Source organism: Topomyia yanbarensis, chromosome 2, assembly GCF_030247195.1.
Source record: "Topomyia yanbarensis strain Yona2022 chromosome 2, ASM3024719v1, whole genome shotgun sequence".
NCBI classification, from domain to species: domain Eukaryota; kingdom Metazoa; phylum Arthropoda; class Insecta; order Diptera; family Culicidae; genus Topomyia; species Topomyia yanbarensis.
Window position 1 is genome coordinate 271,515,912 of NC_080671.1, and position 20,483 is coordinate 271,536,394.

Genomic DNA, 20,483 nt, shown 5'->3' on the forward strand with positions numbered 1-20,483 from the left:
AAGATAAAGTTATACAGCAGGGATGCCAGAATATACAATGTGGGTTTAGGGTCCAATTCTCTCTGCAGGCACCCTTCTTTTGTTGCTATATTTTCAATTAGATCCATGCTAACACTCACTAACACAAATTGCTTATTCTCTCATATACACTAACAATCTCTCATTCCAAACGTACAAACGTGGCCTAGGCGACAACACAAACCTGGTCACAAATACGAACGCCCGCGATCTCGCCAATATTCAAACACCCCGATTGATTAGGTGAACGTTGGAACCTAAGAACCTAAACTCACGCAATCATGAATCGGTCACGTCCGGTAGTCTCCGCCCTTGATCCTAGCAGCCCAAATTCATGTCTTTAGTGTTGACAATACCGTAAGAAAACTCCAAGTATTTCTGTAGGTAGGTTTGAGATAACTTTATTTGATTCTTGTTCGTCAAGTTATATAATGCTAACATAGTTCGATATCGATTGATATTACATGCACAGTTTATCACAGTCCCTTATTGACTACCACACCCTGTCATACCCTCTGCCTATAGTAAACAACACATCCATGCGCGGCGTCCATATGCAAAAGCTCAAGTTACCCACTTGAAGCTTTTGTCACATGACGTTCTGTCAGATGACATCTCAGAGCTTTACGTATATCACTGCGAAATATTCTTTTTCAACAATTTGCACATTCAATACACCGAATAACCTTCTGTGTATATTTTTAGGTAACCCCTTAGTGAAGGCATCTGCAGGTTCATCGACGCTCGGGATGAACTGTAGTTTTACTCTACCATTTTTGATGAGATCCCGGATGAAAAGGTATTTGATATCCAAGTGTTTCATCCATTGATGTGATCTTGGCTCCTGTGCTATGTTGATACATGGGATGCTGTCCTCCATTATGATGAGTGGTGTTATGTTTACATCCAATTCATTAAGAAGTTGTGTTAACCACACTCCTTCTTTCGAAGCAGCGCAAAGTGCTATCAGTTCTGCTTCACTTGTTTATAAGCTTACCGTCGGTTGTCGTTTCGTTGAACACGAAATAATATTACCGTATAGTAAAAATGCGTATTCTGAAACTGATCTCCTATCATCAGGATCATTAGCAAAATCTGCATATTGTGTTGCTCGTTCCCCTCAAATATCGCAATATTCGTTTTAATCCTGACCAGTGCCAATCGGTGGCGCAGTTAGCATATTTGCTTAGCGTGTTTACCGCAGAGCAAATATCAGGTCTAGAAGTTAGTGAAAGATATTGTAGGCATCCCAGCAGTTCTCTGTATGGCTCTTCAGTGATTTTTGCCTCAGATTTTGACCATTTCGTGTTGATATCCAATGGTGTCCCCACTGGTTTACAATCAGCCATCCCAAATCTACTAAGAAGTTTCTCCACGTATATAGTTTGAGAAATTTCAATAGTCTGGCTTTTCAAATCACGATTTATCTCCATTCCCAGGAAGTGCTTAACCTCTAACATGTCTTTCATTTGGAATAACCTTCCAAGTTTCTTTTTAATCCACGTAATTGCTTCGATGTTTTTGGCAAGTAGTAAAATGTCGTCTACATGTACTGCCGTTACACGCATAATTGTCCCATGTATATAGGTGTAGGTGCAGTTGTCATTGTTGAGAGTGACAAAACCTAGTGTTTTCATTGCATCATCAAAATGTTTATTCCAAGATCTGCTTGCCTGTTTCAATCCATACAAACATTTGTGTAGACGAACAGTTTGTCTTTGCCCATTTACGTTTGGTGGAAGTTTCCTGTATATTTCTTCTTCTAACTTCCCATGTAGAAATGCAGTTTTGACATCCATTTGATGTACTAACAATTTATGCTCGTTAGCATGGCATAGGGCTAACCGAACACTCTCTAGTTTGGCGACTGGTGCAAATGTTTCACACTAATCGAATCCAGGACGCTGTGAACACCCTTTTGCCACAGCAATTTGAATGTCTTAATCAGTTATTGCCAACACTTGTTTTCAGAATACAGAATACAGAATATAGTATCTACTTGATTCCATAAAAGTTATTCGAAAAACTATCCTAAAAGTGATCGACGTTCCCCGTTGGACGGTAATAAATGTAAATATCGTGTGCCTTAGTCTAGTGGTTTAGAGGGATGTGTACATAACACGACCACAGTGACATGTAGTGATTTTCACGAGCCAAATGACAACCAATCAAGACTATATGTACATTGTATACTCTTCAGTCCTTATATTATTCCCGTATTACATTGACATGAAAAATAGAGCTTGAATATTTTATCATTTTCAATAGTCAATTCCTCAGTAAGTGTGTTTCAGTGTTCTAGGTCGATAAAACACTTTCAGCTAAAATATAGGGGAACATGGGGAGACTTGACCAGGTTTTCAGCTAAACCTGCATAACTCTCTAAAAAAGTTTTCAATCCTTCAAAACTCATTGAGATATGATGTGCAAAGACATTGTGTGTGTCCATGATATTTTGCAGATTTTTTAATTTATTTTTGCAAAAGTTATAAAAGTTTTTCCGTGAACGTTTTTTTTGTCAAATCTCCCCACTGAGGGGAGACTTGACCAAGAGAATATTGAGAAATCAGGACAAAATATAAAAACATAAAACATACTGAAATTCTTTTTTTCCATATTGTCGAGATACTTAGGTAGCAGTAAAAATATTAAAGGGTTGTGTTTCATAAAGTTCGATTTTTTAAATGTATTTCCTTTCAGGATTATCTGCACTGCTTACATTTCTTGTTCAGACGTTACGAAATTAGCCATATTACTGCTAACTTTGATTACTAATACTAAAAAATATAGACTGATGTTTTAGGTGGGATTTTTATGTGACGTGATTAACATTATCAGCAGGTACCACAGCATAGTAAATATCAGACATTTTGTATCTTTCTTCAGCTTTTGTCTCTTGATCAAGTCTCCCCATAAAATCTTGGTCAAGTCTCCCCAACGTTGGTTGGTTCTAATTTTAGTAATAACTACTATAGTTCCGATTAGTGTAGAATTGTTTTGCTACTTCATAAGGAATAAGATGTGCTATAAGTACTGCTAACTTTGATTACTAATACTAAAAAATATAGACTGATGTTTTAGGTGGGATTTTTATGTGACGTGATTAACATTATCAGCAGGTACCACAGCATAGTAAATATCAGACATTTTGTATCTTTCTTCAGCTTTTGTCTCTTGGTCAAGTCTCCCCATAAAATCTTGGTCAAGTCTCCCCAACGTTGGTTGGTTCTAATTTTAGTAATAACTACTATAGTTCCGATTAGTGTAGAATTGTTTTGCTACTTCATAAGGAATAAGATGTGCTATAAGTACTTTAAAAGTAATTATTAGTCGTGTAGATATGTCCATACAAAGTTTGATAAAAATTACTTTAAGGGGTCGAAACAAGCACAAAAATATTTTTGAAAATTTTTTAATAACCCAATAGAATACGTCATGGCCAATAATAGAATTCTGTGCATGGTCAAGTCTCCCCATGTTCCTTTACCACCGATGTTTTATTTTTTTTTTGAGTCAATTAAATCAGGCTGGTGTATAACAGATTAAAATCCATCGACCAAGAGCATAGTTAGAGGCGTGCAAATCAGGCATGGCAAAAGCACCGAACGGTGCTGCACGGTGGGCACTTCTACCAATAAACACGCCACCAAGAGGATTGAAGTTGGCACGCCGTACCGGTGCTCAACAGCAGACACCGGTCGCCGATACCAAGGCACCGGTGTCGGTGCCAGCGCATGATATTTAACCACCGTGCTCGTTGCTTCGGCAAAGCACCGACCCGAGTGTTTCTGACTTCGATAGGCACCGTAACCGAGGTGCATCTCACATCGGCAGGCACCGCAACCGAGCTGTTTCTGATATCGGCAGGCACCGTACCGAGTGTTTTTAAATTCGTAAAACACGGCAGCTTATATTTCGGTAGCGATTATCGCCGCGCTATTGCTGTCGCTTGGTAAGTGGCTCAAAGCAATTTGTGCGTTCATATGCATGAACGAGCTTGGTACTTTATGAAGAATCTGTAATGCATTATACAGTAAGGAAGGATTAAGTAGGTATGCATGTAGGAATTATAAATAGATGAATGAATGGATTTAAATTGGCGTTGGTACTGAAGTCGAATTGTACATCTTAGCCAACTCTTACATCAAACAACCTCAGTCCGAGTATTACGTTTGAAGACCATAACTGACCTTTATTCAGTATCAAAATTAAAAAGATTCTTCTGCACTTCGAAATTTAAATATCGTCCGGTCATTTGTATTCTTTAAGAAGAGAAAATAAGAGAAAATTCTCTTCTAAAAACTGAAAAAAATTAATATTGAGACTAACTATTTAACGATTAATAGCGATTGGATTGTAACCTCCACATTTGTATTACTAAAAGTATCATTGAAAGACTAAAGTGTCAAAGTTTTCCGCTACTTAGTACTAAATAGCTCAGTTTGAAAATTTTATTCAGGTATGGAAATACATATGCGCCTAAATTGAATTGAAAAGCAAATAGGAATGCGTGATAGAAAAAAAATTTGATTTTAAATATTTTTATTCGGTCAACACCTTTCATATGTTTTGCATAATTTTAAGACTTTTGACTCCAAATTGTTAAAATTATTATTACCGTTGCTAAATTTACATTAACAGAAGTGTTGCAAGTTCCCAGTTTGACGGTTGTATTTTTCATTTGTCTCGAAATGCTCAAAATAAAGTCCCGTCATTATAAAATTAATAAAAATATGATTTCTGAAAAAGTAGTATAAGTCAAGGTCGTTAAGTATCCTGTAAAGTATTCAGCTTTAGTCATAACTTCAAAAAGAAATTATGTTTCCAGAAATCAGTCTGGAAAGTGAATATGTTACTGATTGAGAAAACATTTTAGTTTTTAACTCTAGGTAGAAAGATCAATATTTAAAATCTGTGGAAATGCTCTTTAGTTTCCGCATAGGTAAAATCAAACATGAAATTGTAGTATTTTAGTAAAATTTCTAAAGTTGCAGCTTCAGCTACCATCAAATGACTTCATGAGTCCCGTGTATGAATTAAACAAAAACTTTAAGACCAATATTTTCAGTCTACCTTTCGGGCAAATGGTAGTGGGTCCAACTAGTTTGTATTGCAATTTTTAGATCTTGGTTTTTGTTCAATACAAATCATCCTATTTTGTCATTCTAATAAATTCAATCAAATGTACTGTTCATTTGTCAAAATTTACAGTAAAAGTAAAAAGAAACAACTTATCATATGATAATACGCAAGCGAATAAAATCAACTCGCGTGGGAACATATCATTTACAAACGCGTTTAAATTTCTATGACTTACACAAACCCAACACAAATTATACCGATGGTCTATTGACGAACCAAGCCAAATTCAAGTAGGTATCATTTCTTAAGAACGTTGTTAACATCTTATAGATGCAAAGTATGCACACAATTTTTTTTTTGTTTTGCTGTGGAAAAAGGGAAATTTATTCCAAATAATAAACAGATCAGATTCGAATATCCGGGGATTTAAAAAATCTTACCCCGGGTAATCGAATCTAAAATAAAATATGTTAAATGTAAATGTATCAATTTGGCTCTATTCAATTTGTAAAATTCCAAGGTGTGATTTGTCTTTTCAGTTGCTTTTCATTTATATAATATATTGTTAACGGGTTCATGATATATTTCAGTTTTGTATAGCTATTTGTGCATGAATTCTCAAACAAACTTAAGGTGTATTTAATGCATTACAGGTCGCATTATCCGGGAAATCATTGGTCTGTTATTCGATTTTCTGGTGTAAGTCAATTAATTTTTCAACTACTAAAAAATAAAGTAAATTAATGAGCTTTTCGTTTGTGTTGTGGTGTTAATGCTTTAGCTAACTTCTCGACGTTTAAGTGAAGGGAGTCTCTTCCTGTGCGTAGTGCTTACACAAAACATAATTTCATTGACCAATATTGTACTGGATGGTCTGGTGGTCAATACGCTTTTAGTTTTCACAAACTTTCCAACTCATGTTTGCCATCTCCGACGGACTATAAAAAGTTATGTCGATGATAGATGCCCGACCGTATCAGCAAAAATCATCGCATATCCTTACATCGATCACTGTTTCCAGTACAGTTATACTCTCTATGACTGGTAAGTCTACACACCCACTATACTGTGCAAGAATTTAAATCTCTTTAGACAGTCAAATAAAATTTTATGTACCTAAAATGCATGCAGAAATTAAATTTTGCCGATCAAATTGTAAAAACCCAAAATCTAGTCTTCAGATGTCAAACTGCATCACTTCAGAATGTGGTTTGGTTGATCACTTACCATCTTGTCAACTAAATTTGTCTTTGTTTTATTGAGTTTACATGCGGAATAATGAATATAGCTTATATAGTATAACTATCGAAGAACTGATAAGGACTAGGACACTAGCTAGCGATATTTATGATAACGTAGATTTTTTCTAGATTAATGCTCTATAAGTCTATAGTACAGCGAACCAAACGGCACGTCAACACACGGACGCCGTTGGATGTTCCAGAAAAGTAATGAAGTCCGGCCAAAATTCATTTCTATGCATTGTGCTGTGTTAAAAGTTTTGTAATGGCACTGGTAATGACGTATAAAGCGGAAATAAATCGTATGGGCGCACCTTGATTGTGCCCTAACGCCTTTACATACGATAACGTGTTTCAAGTAATTTTGAAAATTGAAGTTCTCTGCAGTAGGTAACTTGCTACAAATGATATGAACAATTCCAGTTCCATTAGAGTAAAGCGAAGCCTCCCTCCCTTTTAACTTACCAGGACGGGGTGCTTGGAATGAATATGAAATATTTGCGAAATATGATCACCTTATACATGACCTTGTTTTAGCGAAGGGCCACAATTTTGTATGAGATTAGCTCCTCTGAAAATACGTTTTATTGACCGCAATGATAAAATTAGTACTGTAATTTGACATTCTAATTGAAATTAATTCTTTTTTCAAAACAACCTGGTAACCGGATAAACAGATTTTTTCAGTGTCTCCATTTTGTCAGCCTAAAAAGCACTATGAGGCAGTTCATCACTATTTTAGCTAAATATTGTAATAGAGTTTGCGACATGAAATGACTCAATACTTTATTATTACGACCAGCTATAGATAGAATGTCTAAAAATTGGTAACAAAGTTTCGTATAATAAAAATTATCCAAATACTGTGAAATACTTGTGATTGATTGATCGAAAATTCGAAACGTGTGCCCCAAATGGCGGCAATAGGAATAGATTCAAATTGAGCTAAGCACCATATGTGCGTTATCCGCAGGGATGCCAACGGTACCGATAAACTACATTTTTTTCGATATATTTACATTTGCACAAGCCGTACAGCCCGCTACAGCGACGCATCACTACAGCTCTTGCCAGAACAGTAGCCAAATCGAGTACATTTTCCCGTACAGCAGTAGAATACATTTTTGTTTTGCTGCTGTACTCCGGTTGCTCGGTGAGAGTGTGGCGTAGTAAAGTTTGTTCTCTCGCTTTGTACATTTTTCTCTGCATAGTCAAAGGGAGAGTCCCGCACACGAAAGCGTTGATGCCGGCCGTAGCGTAAATGAGCCGCATTCATTGTAGTCATTTTTGAATAAAAATATTAAAAAGATTGAAAATATTAAAAAATGTAAAATAAGGAAAGAGAAGCTGTACCGCTCGCGTCTGGTGGCTGTACTGGGGACAGTAGTTTTCTGTCATGTTACTGCTTTACACACAGGCAGCCGTACAGCGCTGGGCGTCCTGAACTAGCGAATGACAGCAGCATCGAGAGAGAAATGAGAATGTAGGCAGAAAAATTACAGCCGTGGAAAAGGTAGGCATTTTGCATCCTTGGTTATCCGTATAGATTGGGATCATAAAAAAATAAAAAGATGTTTATCGATGGCAAAGTTCATATCTTTTGCTTTCAATTTGATATACATTTGCAAGAAGATGAAGAAATAGAATTTTCGTTGACTAGTATTTCCAAGACGCAAAATTCAAAAAAATCCACCATCCGCGATCTATACTTGCATCGAGTTTGGATATTTTATAATTACATATCTAACTAAAAATCAAACTGCCGTGATAATAGAAGTATATTTTCTGTTCTCTTTTATTCCGTCGCACCGAAAAATCTTTTTTTCTTTCTTTTTGTGCATATGCTAGCGGGCTTAAACATTCTCGCTTTGATACGGGTGCAAAATCAAAGAGTTTCCGAGGTGTTATCCGAAGTTGAAAGCGCTCGGCTCCGGTGCTTCAGAAATTTTAAAGCACCCGGCCCGAGTGTTTTCCGAAGCATCCAAGCACCGGATCGAAAATTTAACACCGCCACCGACACAGGTGCTTCGGTTATCATGTATCGGTGCTTCGCATCGAGCACTGGCTTGGGGTGCTCATTTCAATACACTCGGTTGCGGTGGTAAAATGCAGCACGCGGTGCCGTGGCGTGTTTGGACATGCCACTGCAAATCTTATATAGTTTCGTTATATAGGAGACTTTTTAGATTTTAGAATGACACCCAGATAGTGAAGTAAGACTTTTGTCAAAATGTATGAATTTTTCAAATGACTTAGTGTTCTCGTTTACCAAGCCAGTAATCTAGGTCTAGTAGAACAAAAATATATAGTCTAGTAGAACAAAAATATTCATTATTTTTACTATTTTTGCCTTTCTCCTATAGAAAGCCTATGCAATCACTCTGAAAACCGATTTTTTCTTTGACAAGGATTTTCCACATCTATTTCGCAAAAAAAAAATTAAATTGATGATGAATAGTTCAAAAGAGTGTTGATTTTCTATTAAAATATAAAATGCTGGATGGATGAAAAAATTACGTCAAGTAACGGCTCAATAAATAAATTCGGTTGAAAGTTATGAAAGCTATATACAATTTTATCAATTACAGAAAATCTCACTATTATCGTTCAACCAGTTTTGAGTAAGGTTCGTCGCGGTTGCGGTAATTACCGCAACCGCGCGGTATTTACCGCACCCTCACCGCAAAATCTGCGGTGCGGTGAGACACTTTTTCCCGCAGATGCGGTGCAAGATCCAAATAGAGACAAAATTATTAGATCATTTAAAAACAATAAATTTGTACTCTTAAATCCAATTTAAAAGTGCATCACTTCTCCCGATTTCTGTTGGTAATCGTGGAATTATGAATCGTTTTCGATATCAATTTGTCAATTGCGAATTTTGACTAATTTATAGGAATTAGAGATGAACTAATTATGCTGGGACTTAAACACAACCCAAAGAATATAATTATCTTCATCAAACCAAACGAATTTGCAATAATTGGCAGTAAAGGATACAAATGTATGAAAGCGTCCAAAATAAGGAGGGGTCCAAATCAGGATCAACATCGTATTTCTATCTTCTTTGATTGCTGTGTAAATTCAATGTGAATTTTTCTGCAGTCAATTTTAATATATTCTTTCTCAAAAAGTATGCTACATAACTTTTTTTCGCGTACTTCTATTCAAATTTACTATAATTTTCTACCAAATTAAGTCCTAATATTTTTCAGTTTAGACTATTGTTTGAAGCTTTTTTGCCAAATACCACATAGTTTGACTCCCGTTCACTGCAATTAAAGTTTTTGCTTTTGGCTTATTGGCAAAATATTAGAGGAAAATACATTAAATGCTAGAACTTTCGAACTAGCCTTAGGAAAATTACACTTCATGCATTTTTAAAGGGAGCAATCTTAGTTTTTGATTGAGAATACATCTGTTTCTTGAAGAATGCGGAAGTTGGAGTTTTGAGATATATTGTCCGTAAAACCCCTATTTTTAAAAATCATTTCTGCTGTATGCTACAAATCATACATTTTTTGAAGTTTTTCTATTGTTCAATTATTCTGTACCGGTTGAGACCGGACACCTGATTAGATGTAATGTATAGAGCGATTTTTGCGTCAAATATGGCGTCGTTCTTATTGATGAAATACAATATGTTTTTATTTCACTGTATTGGAATATATGCGCTACTATATAGAAGTACTGGTATTTCGACTTTAAATTTTTGTTGGTGAAATTCCTTTAAGAATGCAAGGTGGTTTTACTACGTAAATGCGAAAATCATACATTTTATCTTCATATGTCAAAAGCATTGAAAATATGATAATTTTAAGAAAAAAATATGCAACTTCATTTCTTATTACATTTTTATTCCCCTTTTTCCAATTAACTGAAAGGTTGCTAAAATAAAAGTTTTCCCACTGCAGTAGAACGTTTTTGAATGTATAATGTTTACCTTAAGGCCCCCGTCGGGCAATCCGCCATTTTTCGTGTTTTTTGCGGTTTTTTATTTTATTTTCAAAGAAAATGACAAAATATGGAAAAAAGAAAAAAAATCACGACCTAGATAATTGTTTTTACTATGAATTGGCCGAAATGGAAAATTCAAAATTTTCCAACTCGGAAAACTGTGTGCTTTTTCCGGTTGAAAAAGCACACAGTTTTTGCAATCATGTGTTTAAAATTTTGATTTTTCCAAAGCAACATAGCTAAACAATTTTTCTAGGACGTGATTTTCTCCGATTTTCCATATTTTCCGCTTTTCATTGAAAAATTTCCATTTTACTAGAAGCAGTTTTTCCACCCGCACAGACACAACTAAAGTAAAATTTGTATGTATAGGTGCGCAAAAGTGGAGCAATATTTTTAACCTGCTGTTTCTTTGACATTTCCTACAAAACTACCCAAGTGTTGCATATGTACGGATTTGTTAGAAACCAAGGAATCTGATGGTACAAAGAAAAAATCGTTTTGGAAAACTTCATAACAGCGTTTTTCAATTTTCCTCGCGATACGCAGTGTACCATCGCACGCGAAACAGCGTGGAAAGATACGAAAAGAAAAACAAGTGTACTAAAAGTTATCCTTGGGTTGATGCAGATGGCGTGCTACGAAAGCTCGAAATATCGAAAGCTTTTACACAACTGTTTTTGAGTAATTCTGAATGTAGAAATAGTTGAAAATTATTTCAAATAAATTTCTTCATTGAAACTTGATGATTTTCGATTCTCTTGGGAGATCTATGATATTTTATTATTTTACGAGACTGAAACAAACCGCGATACTATTTTATCTTTATACGCCAAATAATGGAAAAACATTTTCTATGTCGAATTTGCATGTTGATATTTGATGATTTTGAAACTAATGATCGTTTGAAACCAACGGTTTTGTGTTGAATTGATAACACATATTTAAAAACATCTTTGGCTTTATTCCAAACAATAATGGAGGCTTGCCAAATTGAAAATTATTTGGAAGTTCCATCAATTATCACATGTCACAATTTTTTGCAAGATTGGTTTTATTTCTCAGAAACCGATTTCCACACAGCATTGATGAAAACCTGATGAAATTTGCAACAGTTGAAGCAAATATTTTCGACATTCCACAAATACCAACGAACAAATTTTTGGGATCCCTATAATTAATTTTCATACTGGATTTGACTGCTTTGAAACATTTTTGAACAAAGATATTGTTTCGTTTTACAGAAATGCAAGAAATCTTAGCAAAGTTTCCTCAGATTCTCATGGAATAATTATCATACTGATACTTGGATTTGAAAAAAATTAAATGACGCATTTTGCGAGATTGTAAACCAAAATAATATATTTGTTTTGATAATACTTCTTTTTCTTTTGTTTTATTGAGATTCGAGAGTAGGTATCACGAAAATCACGCTGAAAGCAACAACTTTTTTTTGTTTCCATAGCGTTATTACGCCATGCAAATTTGAATTTTTCAGGAAGTATATTTTATAACAGCCGTATCGTATTTCATTTATGAATCAATCAATAGTACCGACCAGGATGATTGAAAATGAATCACTTGATAATATTTTATCGCTTTATTGAATCTTAAAGTTCATTGAAATAAGGAAATAATAATTAGATCAATTTAATTTTTTCCGTTGAATTTTTGAAAAACTTATTTGGCTCTCTCTAATCAATTTACTTAGTACTTATAACGATTTATAGAAAAGATACGATTAATCGTGTATTGTAAATGATATGCGTAGGGGAAAATGTACTTTTGCATATAAAATATTCAAAATAATCAATAAAGAATTGTAAAACGATCCATAAAAAAGTTGTCCATGTTCCATAAACCAAAACTGAAAATCCATAAAACAGTGTGAATGATCCATAAAAAAGTGTGATTTGATCCATAGATTATGTAAAATTGAACCTTAAAATGGTCGCAAAAGAGCACTAAAATAGTAATAAAAGAGCAATTAAAATGAACCAATGCCCCATAAAAATATTGGAAATGTTCCATAAAATGATACATTTTGCGCCATAAATTAACTGATATTGATCCATAGAATATTAACAATGTACATTAAAACACATCGATATGTTCCATAATATCGACAAAAATTTTTCACGGTATTACAAAATGGAGCAATAAAATGTCAGAAAAAGTTCTATAAATTTGATGAAAATGTTTGCTAAATAATTTTTCTTGGTCCATAGAAGATGTAAAAATGAACATTAAAAATGATTCATATATCGTGGTTCATGGATATTTACAAAATGATCCATAAGAAAAGAAAATGTAAAACGATCCATTAATATGCTCTTATGCACTAGAAAAAATAAATTTAATGAATTCATGCGAACTTTATGGTAAACTAAAAAAATAAGTTGTGCTTAATAATTCTCATAACAGTGACAGTGTTTTAACAAGTGAGCTTATACTGGGAGCTAGTGTGATGCGGCTTGGCCGCATATCCGAGGCCAAGGATCCGAAGCGGCGCAAAGCCGCTGAGGATCCGTGGGATGAGGCATTGATTAATCCGTAGCTGGAATTGCAAGCAAACCTGTGGTCCTCTCGTTTGCCCGGTTTACTTAAACATAGGGGCTATAGCTAGTTAAAAGCCGACTGAGCGGCAGCGAAGTCGGACAGTGCACAAGAAAGCGATGTGGCGTAGCCACATTAGTCAGTGTTCGTGTATAAAGTGTACGTTTTCGCTTCAGATAGTTATTCAGATAGTATTTGCAACTCATGCCAGCCTGTATCAGTGGTCTAATAACTCTCAGCGCTCTAATATCATAAATACCCTGACGTTTAAAGAGTTGCCATAATGATTTCAGCTTAGCTAAGGTCAGTTAGCTGACTAGTGGGATACGAAAGCTGAAGTTTAACTATAATGTATGCATTGTTTGTTGTAGTTTGACATTACAACCAAATGTAACAAACTTTATTATTAGTTCGAATAGAAAAAATTTCGCATGAATTAATTAAATTTAATTTTTCTGGTGCATAAGCTCATATTAATGGATCGTTTTACATTTTCTTTTCTTATGGATCGTTTTGTAAATATCCATGAACCATAATTTAACGTTCGATATATGAATCATTTCTAATGTTCATTTTTACATCTTCTATGGACCAAGCAAAATTATGTAGCAAATATTTTCATCAAATTTATGGAACTTTTTCTGACATTTTATTGCTCCATTTTGTAATACCGTGAAACATTCTTGTCGATATTATGGAACATATCGACTTGTTTTAAAGTACATTGTTAATATTCTATGGATCAATGTCAGTTAATTTATGGCGCAAAATGTATCATTTTATGGAACATTTCCAATATTTTTATGGGGCATTGGTTCATTTTAATTGCTCTTTTATTACTATTTTAGTGCTCTTTTGCGACCATTTTAAGGTTCAATTTTACATAATCTATGGATCAAATCACACTTTTTTATGGATCATTCACACTGTTTTATGGATTTTCAGTTTTGTTTTATGGAACATGGACAACTTTTTTATGGATAGTTTTTCAATTTTTTATGGATCATTTTTGTTGTTTTAGCGGCGCAAACTTAGGGCTGCCATATGCGTAGTTTGAACTACCATAAAACCATTCTCGCTGATTACGTCTAAAGGATTGACTGAATGGATTTGTTCGAATATTCCAACGGTGGAGTACACAAATCTGTCACGTAGTTTTAAAAATACCCACATGGCTCCCTGCAGATCACCTGACAAAGGATCTGAAATCCAAATCGATCACTTTCAAATCAACAGAAAATGCTTTAGTAGTTATATTGGTCAGGAAGATTATGCTACCAGGACTACGTCCAGCAACTGGCGGTAGCACTGCTGACAGTAAAATATGTACTTACTTGGTTAATTTTGAGCTCTTCGAGGAATAATATTTTTTTTTGAATTGCGCAATAAATTTTTCATCGTTTTGTTTTACAACTTCCAATATGGATTTTTTATAATTCCACAAATGATAAAAAAGTTCTCCAGGGTTGTCTACATACTGAATTTTGATACAGTCGGGTCTCCTACTACACTGATTCCTACTACGTGGATTCGTATTCTGCTGTACCCACGTAATAGGAATCACTTAGCTTATGGAATTTCGACTAATTGGGGCTCGAATATTTCATCTGAGTTAACATTTAGCACCATACTTTATTTGGTAAAGTTGTTTTGTGTTTGCTTAGACCTACAATTTAGAGCAATTGGATATCCAATTAATTGATAACTGCAGCGCCAGGGGTGCTACACAATAGAGTAAATAAATCTAACCTCTCGTAAACGCAACTATCATTGAATAAGTTTAACGTGAGCGTACCAGCTTTCAGCACAATGTGGAATTTAGAATGTCATAAACGTCTAATAACTTAGAGGAGATGGTGTTCTCGGAAAAAAATTAGAGAAGGTTAAGAGCTACGCGATTATGGACAAAACTAATTGAAATAGATAGACCAGGCAGCACTAGTGAGCATGTATTATTTTTCAATTTCTGAATCTCATTATTTAGAAGTGTGATGTCTTCAGCAATATTCATCAGCGAGTCGAGTGCTACCCGACGGCGAATAAATAATTACAGAATTCGCCCATCAGGCGGCGCTGAGGAGACTAAAACTTCCAATTCATGTTAGGTAAAGTTTAGGAAAATGACGTTTACTGTAATGTAATCTAAAGCACAATTGAAGTTTTATAGCACGCTACAAGTGCAATCTAAGTTGTATGAGTGGCTATAAAACCACCATAAAGCCTAAATTGTTACTGGGGCAAGGACTATTTAATGATGTAATGATTAAATTGGATATCACCCTCAAGGCGGCGCTAGTGAGCACACACTTTTTTATTTCAATATCCCAAAATAGGAAGGTGGGAAAAAATTTGGGAGGACTATCAAATTGAAAAAAAATGGGAGCACGATCAAATTGATTTTTATAGAAATAATCCTTGCAGAATGATTCTGTTGCCCTATCCTGCATACATTGGAAGAAGAAAATTTTATCGCCATGTGTTTTCAAGAAATTTCCATGATCAGTAGTGGAAATTGGTGAATTAGAAAAATTGAGAGGACAATAAAACTGATTTCCATTTATACAATTGTTTTTACTTAGGAAACCTTGCCGGATGATTTTGTTTGCCTATCCTGTATCCATCAGAAGAAGAAAATTTTATTGCCTTGTGTTTTCAAGAAATTTCCATGATCACCAGTGGAAATTGGTGGGTTGGAAAAAAATTGGGAGGACGATCAAATTGATTTTTATAGAAAGAAATATTTTTGTTTACGAAACCTTGCATAATGATTCTGTTACCCTGTACTGCAAGGTGAGAAATGTATCACCATGTGCATGTGTTTTAAAGAAATTTTCATGACAAGTCAAAGACAAGATAAAGACAAGACAAAGACAAGACAAAGACAAGACAAAGACAAGACAAAGACAAGACAAAGACAAGACAAAGACAAGACAAAGACAAGACAAAGACAAGACAAAGACAAGACAAAGACAAGACAAAGACAAGACAAAGACAAGACAAAGACAAGACAAAGACAAGACAAAGACAAGACAAAGACAAGACAAAGACAAGACAAAGACAAGACAAAGACAAGACAAAGACAAGACAAAGACAAGACAAAGACAAGACAAAGACAAGACAAAGACAAGACAAAGACAAGACAAAGACAAGACAAAGACAAGACAAAGACAAGACAAAGACAAGACAAAGACAAGACAAAGACAAGACAAAGACAAGACAAAGACAAGACAAAGACAAGACAAAGACAAGACAAAGACAAGACAAAGACAAGACAAAGACAAGACAAAGACAAGACAAAGACAAGACAAAGACAAGACAAAGACAAGACAAAGACAAGACAAAGACAAGACAAAGACAAGACAAAGACAAGACAAAGACAAGACAAAGACAAGACAAAGACAAGACAAAGACAAGACAAAGACAAGACAAAGACAAGACAAAGACAAGACAAAGACAAGACAAAGACAAGACAAAGACAAGACAAAGACAAGACAAAGACAAGACAAAGACAAGACAAAGACAAGACAAAGACAAGACAAAGACAAGACAAAGACAAGACAAAGACAAGACAAAGACAAGACAAAGACAAGACAAAGACAAGACAAAGACAAGACAAAGACAAGACAAAGACAAGACAAAGACAAGACAAAGACAAGACAAAGACAAGACAAAGACAAGACAAAGACAAGACAAAGACAAGACAAAGACAAGACAAAGACAAGACAAAGACAAGACAAAGACAAGACAAAGACAAGACAAAGACAAGACAAAGACAAGACAAAGACAAGACAAAGACAAGACAAAGACAAGACAAAGACAAGACAAAGACAAGACAAAGACAAGACAAAGACAAGACAAAGACAAGACAAAGACAAGACAAAGACAAGACAAAGACAAGACAAAGACAAGACAAAGACAAGACAAAGACAAGACAAAGACAAGACAAAGACAAGACAAAGACAAGACAAAGACAAGACAAAGACAAGACAAAGACAAGACAAAGACAAGACAAAGACAAGACAAAGACAAGACAAAGACAAGACAAAGACAAGACAAAGACAAGACAAAGACAAGACAAAGACAAGACAAAGACAAGACAAAGACAAGACAAAGACAAGACAAAGACAAGACAAAGACAAGACAAAGACAAGACAAAGACAAGACAAAGACAAGACAAAGACAAGACAAAGACAAGACAAAGACAAGACAAAGACAAGACAAAGACAAGACAAAGACAAGACAAAGACAAGACAAAGACAAGACAAAGACAAGACAAAGACAAGACAAAGACAAGACAAAGACAAGACAAAGACAAGACAAAGACAAGACAAAGACAAGACAAAGACAAGACAAAGACAAGACAAAGACAAGACAAAGACAAGACAAAGACAAGACAAAGACAAGACAAAGACAAGACAAAGACAAGACAAAGACAAGACAAAGACAAGACAAAGACAAGACAAAGACAAGACAAAGACAAGACAAAGACAAGACAAAGACAAGACAAAGACAAGACAAAGACAAGACAAAGACAAGACAAAGACAAGACAAAGACAAGACAAAGACAAGACAAAGACAAGACAAAGACAAGACAAAGACAAGACAAAGACAAGACAAAGACAAGACAAAGACAAGACAAAGACAAGACAAAGACAAGACAAAGACAAGACAAAGACAAGACAAAGACAAGACAAAGACAAGACAAAGACAAGACAAAGACAAGACAAAGACAAGACAAAGACAAGACAAAGACAAGACAAAGACAAGACAAAGACAAGACAAAGACAAGACAAAGACAAGACAAAGACAAGACAAAGACAAGACAAAGACAAGACAAAGACAAGACAAAGACAAGACAAAGACAAGACAAAGACAAGACAAAGACAAGACAAAGACAAGACAAAGACAAGACAAAGACAAGACAAAGACAAGACAAAGACAAGACAAAGACAAGACAAAGACAAGACAAAGACAAGACAAAGACAAGACAAAGACAAGACAAAGACAAGACAAAGACAAGACAAAGACCGAGATGGTGTTCTCGGAAAAAAAATTAGAGAAGGTTAAGAGCTACGCGATTATGGACAAAACTAATTGAAATAGATAGACCAGGCAGCACTAGTGAGCATGTATTATTTTTCAATTTCTGAATCTCTAACTTCCTTGACCTGATTCAAAGTCTGTACTAACAGGTTATCGTGCTCAATAAAATTACAAATTACAAATTTGAAAAAAAAAAAAAAAATCTCATTATTTAGAAGTGTGATGTCTTCAGCAATATTCATCAGCGAGTCGAGTGCTACCCGACGGCGAATAAATAATTACAGAATTCGCCCATCAGGCGGCGCTGAGGAGACTAAAACTTCCAATTCATGTTAGGTAAAGTTTAGGAAAATGACGTTTACTGTAATGTAATCTAAAGCACAATTGAAGTTTTATAGCACGCTACAAGTGCAATCTAAGTTGTATGAGTGGCTATAAAACCACCATAAAGCCTAAATTGTTACTGGGGCAAGGACTATTTAATGATGTAATGATTAAATTGGATATCACCCTCAAGGCGGCGCTAGTGAGCACACACTTTTTTATTTCAATATCCCAAAATAGGAAGGTGGGAAAAAATTTGGGAGGACTATCAAATTGAAAAAAAAATGGGAGCACGATCAAATTGATTTTTATAGAAATAATCCTTGCAGAATGATTCTGTTGCCCTATCCTGCATACATTGGAAGAAGAAAATTTTATCGCCATGTGTTTTCAAGAAATTTCCATGATCAGTAGTGGAAATTGGTGAATTAGAAAAATTGAGAGGACAATAAAACTGATTTCCATTTATACAATTGTTTTTACTTAGGAAACCTTGCCGGATGATTTTGTTTGCCTATCCTGTATCCATCAGAAGAAGAAAATTTTATTGCCTTGTGTTTTCAAGAAATTTCCATGATCACCAGTGGAAATTGGTGGGTTGGAAAAAAATTGGGAGGACGATCAAATTGATTTTTATAGAAAGAAATATTTTTGTTTACGAAACCTTGCATAATGATTCTGTTACCCTGTACTGCAAGGTGAGAAATGTATCACCATGTGCATGTGTTTTAAAGAAATTTTCATGACAAGTCAAAGACAAGACAAAGACAAGACAAAGACAAGACAAAGACAAGACAAAGACAAGACAAAGACAAGACAAAGACAAGACAAAGACAAGACAAAGACAAGACAAAGACAAGACAAAGACAAGACAAAGACAAGACAAAGACAAGACAAAGACAAGACAAAGACAAGACAAAGACAAGACAAAGACAAGACAAAGACAAGCCAAAGACAAGACAAAGACAAGACAAAGACAAGACAAAGACAAGACAAAGACAAGACAAAGACAAGACAAAGACAAGACAAAGACAAGACAAAGACAAGACAAAGACAAGACAAAGACAAGACAAAGACAAGACAAAGACAAGACAAAGACAAGACAAAGACAAGACAAAGACAAGACAAAGACAAGACAAAGACAAGACAAAGACAAGACAAAGACAAGACAAAGACAAGACAAAGACAAGACAAAGACAAGACAAAGACAAGACAAAGACAAGACAAAGACAAGACAAAGACAAGACAAAGACAAGACAAAGACAAGACAAAGACAAGACAAAGACAAGACAAAGACAAGACAAAGACAAGACAAAGACAAGACAAAGACAAGACAAAGACAAGACAAAGACAAGACAAAGACAAGACAAAGACAAGACAAAGACAAGACAAAGACAAGACAAAGACAAGACAAAGACAAGACAAAGACAAGACAAAGACAAGACAAAGACAAGACAAAGACAAGACAAAGACAAGACAAAGACAAGACAAAGACAAGACAAAGACAAGACAAAGACAAGACAAAGACAAGACAAAGACAAGACAAAGACAAGACAAAGACAAGACAAAGACAAGACAAAGACAAGACAAAGACAAGACAAAGACAAGACAAAGACAAGACAAAGACAAGACAAAGACAAGACAAAGACAAGACAAAGACAAGACAAAGACAAGACAAAGACAAGACAAAGACAAGACAAAGACAAGACAAAGACAAGACAAAGACAAGACAAAGACAAGACAAAGACAAGACAAAGACCGAGATGGTGTTCTCGGAAAAAAAATTAGAGAAGGTTAAGAGCTACGCGATTATGGACAAAACTAATTGAAATAGATAGACCAGGCAGCACTAGTGAGCATGTATTATTTTTCAATTTCTGAATCTCTAACTTCCTTGACCTGATTCAAAGTCTGTACTAACAGGTTATCGTGCTCAATAAAATTACAAATTACAAATTTGAAAAAAAAAAAAAAAAAATCTCATTATTTAGAAGTGTGATGTCTTCAGCAATATTCATCAGCGAGTCGAGTGCTACCCGACGGCGAATAAATAATTACAGAATTCGCCCATCAGGCGGCGCTGAGGAGACTAAAACTTCCAATTCATGTTAGGTAAAGTTTAGGAAAATGACGTTTACTGTAATGTAATCTAAAGCACAATTGAAGTTTTATAGCACGCTACAAGTGCAATCTAAGTTGTATGAGTGGCTATAAAACCACCATAAAGCCTAAATTGTTACTGGGGCAAGGACTATTTAATGA

General features: G+C 35.0%; 1 protein-coding gene across 7 annotated transcripts in view; it reads left to right on the plus strand.

The window, feature by feature from the left end:
- The window catches only part of LOC131678513 (innexin shaking-B), a 1,756,176-nt gene that overhangs the window by 1,523,669 nt on the left and 212,024 nt on the right, over positions 1–20,483 (plus strand). For 2 of the 7 annotated variants that reach the window (XM_058958719.1, XM_058958721.1), the window contains exons 11-12: positions 5,754–5,799; positions 5,882–12,318. The exons of 4 other annotated variants lie outside the window; for them this stretch is intronic. In XM_058958719.1, the coding sequence (XP_058814702.1) occupies positions 5,754–5,799; positions 5,882–5,885 (50 nt within the window). In that variant the 3' untranslated portion in view covers positions 5,886–12,318. Of the gene's footprint in view, positions 1–723; positions 12,326–20,483 lie in introns of those variants that run through there. One more of the 7 variants, XM_058958718.1, reaches the window with a different exon arrangement.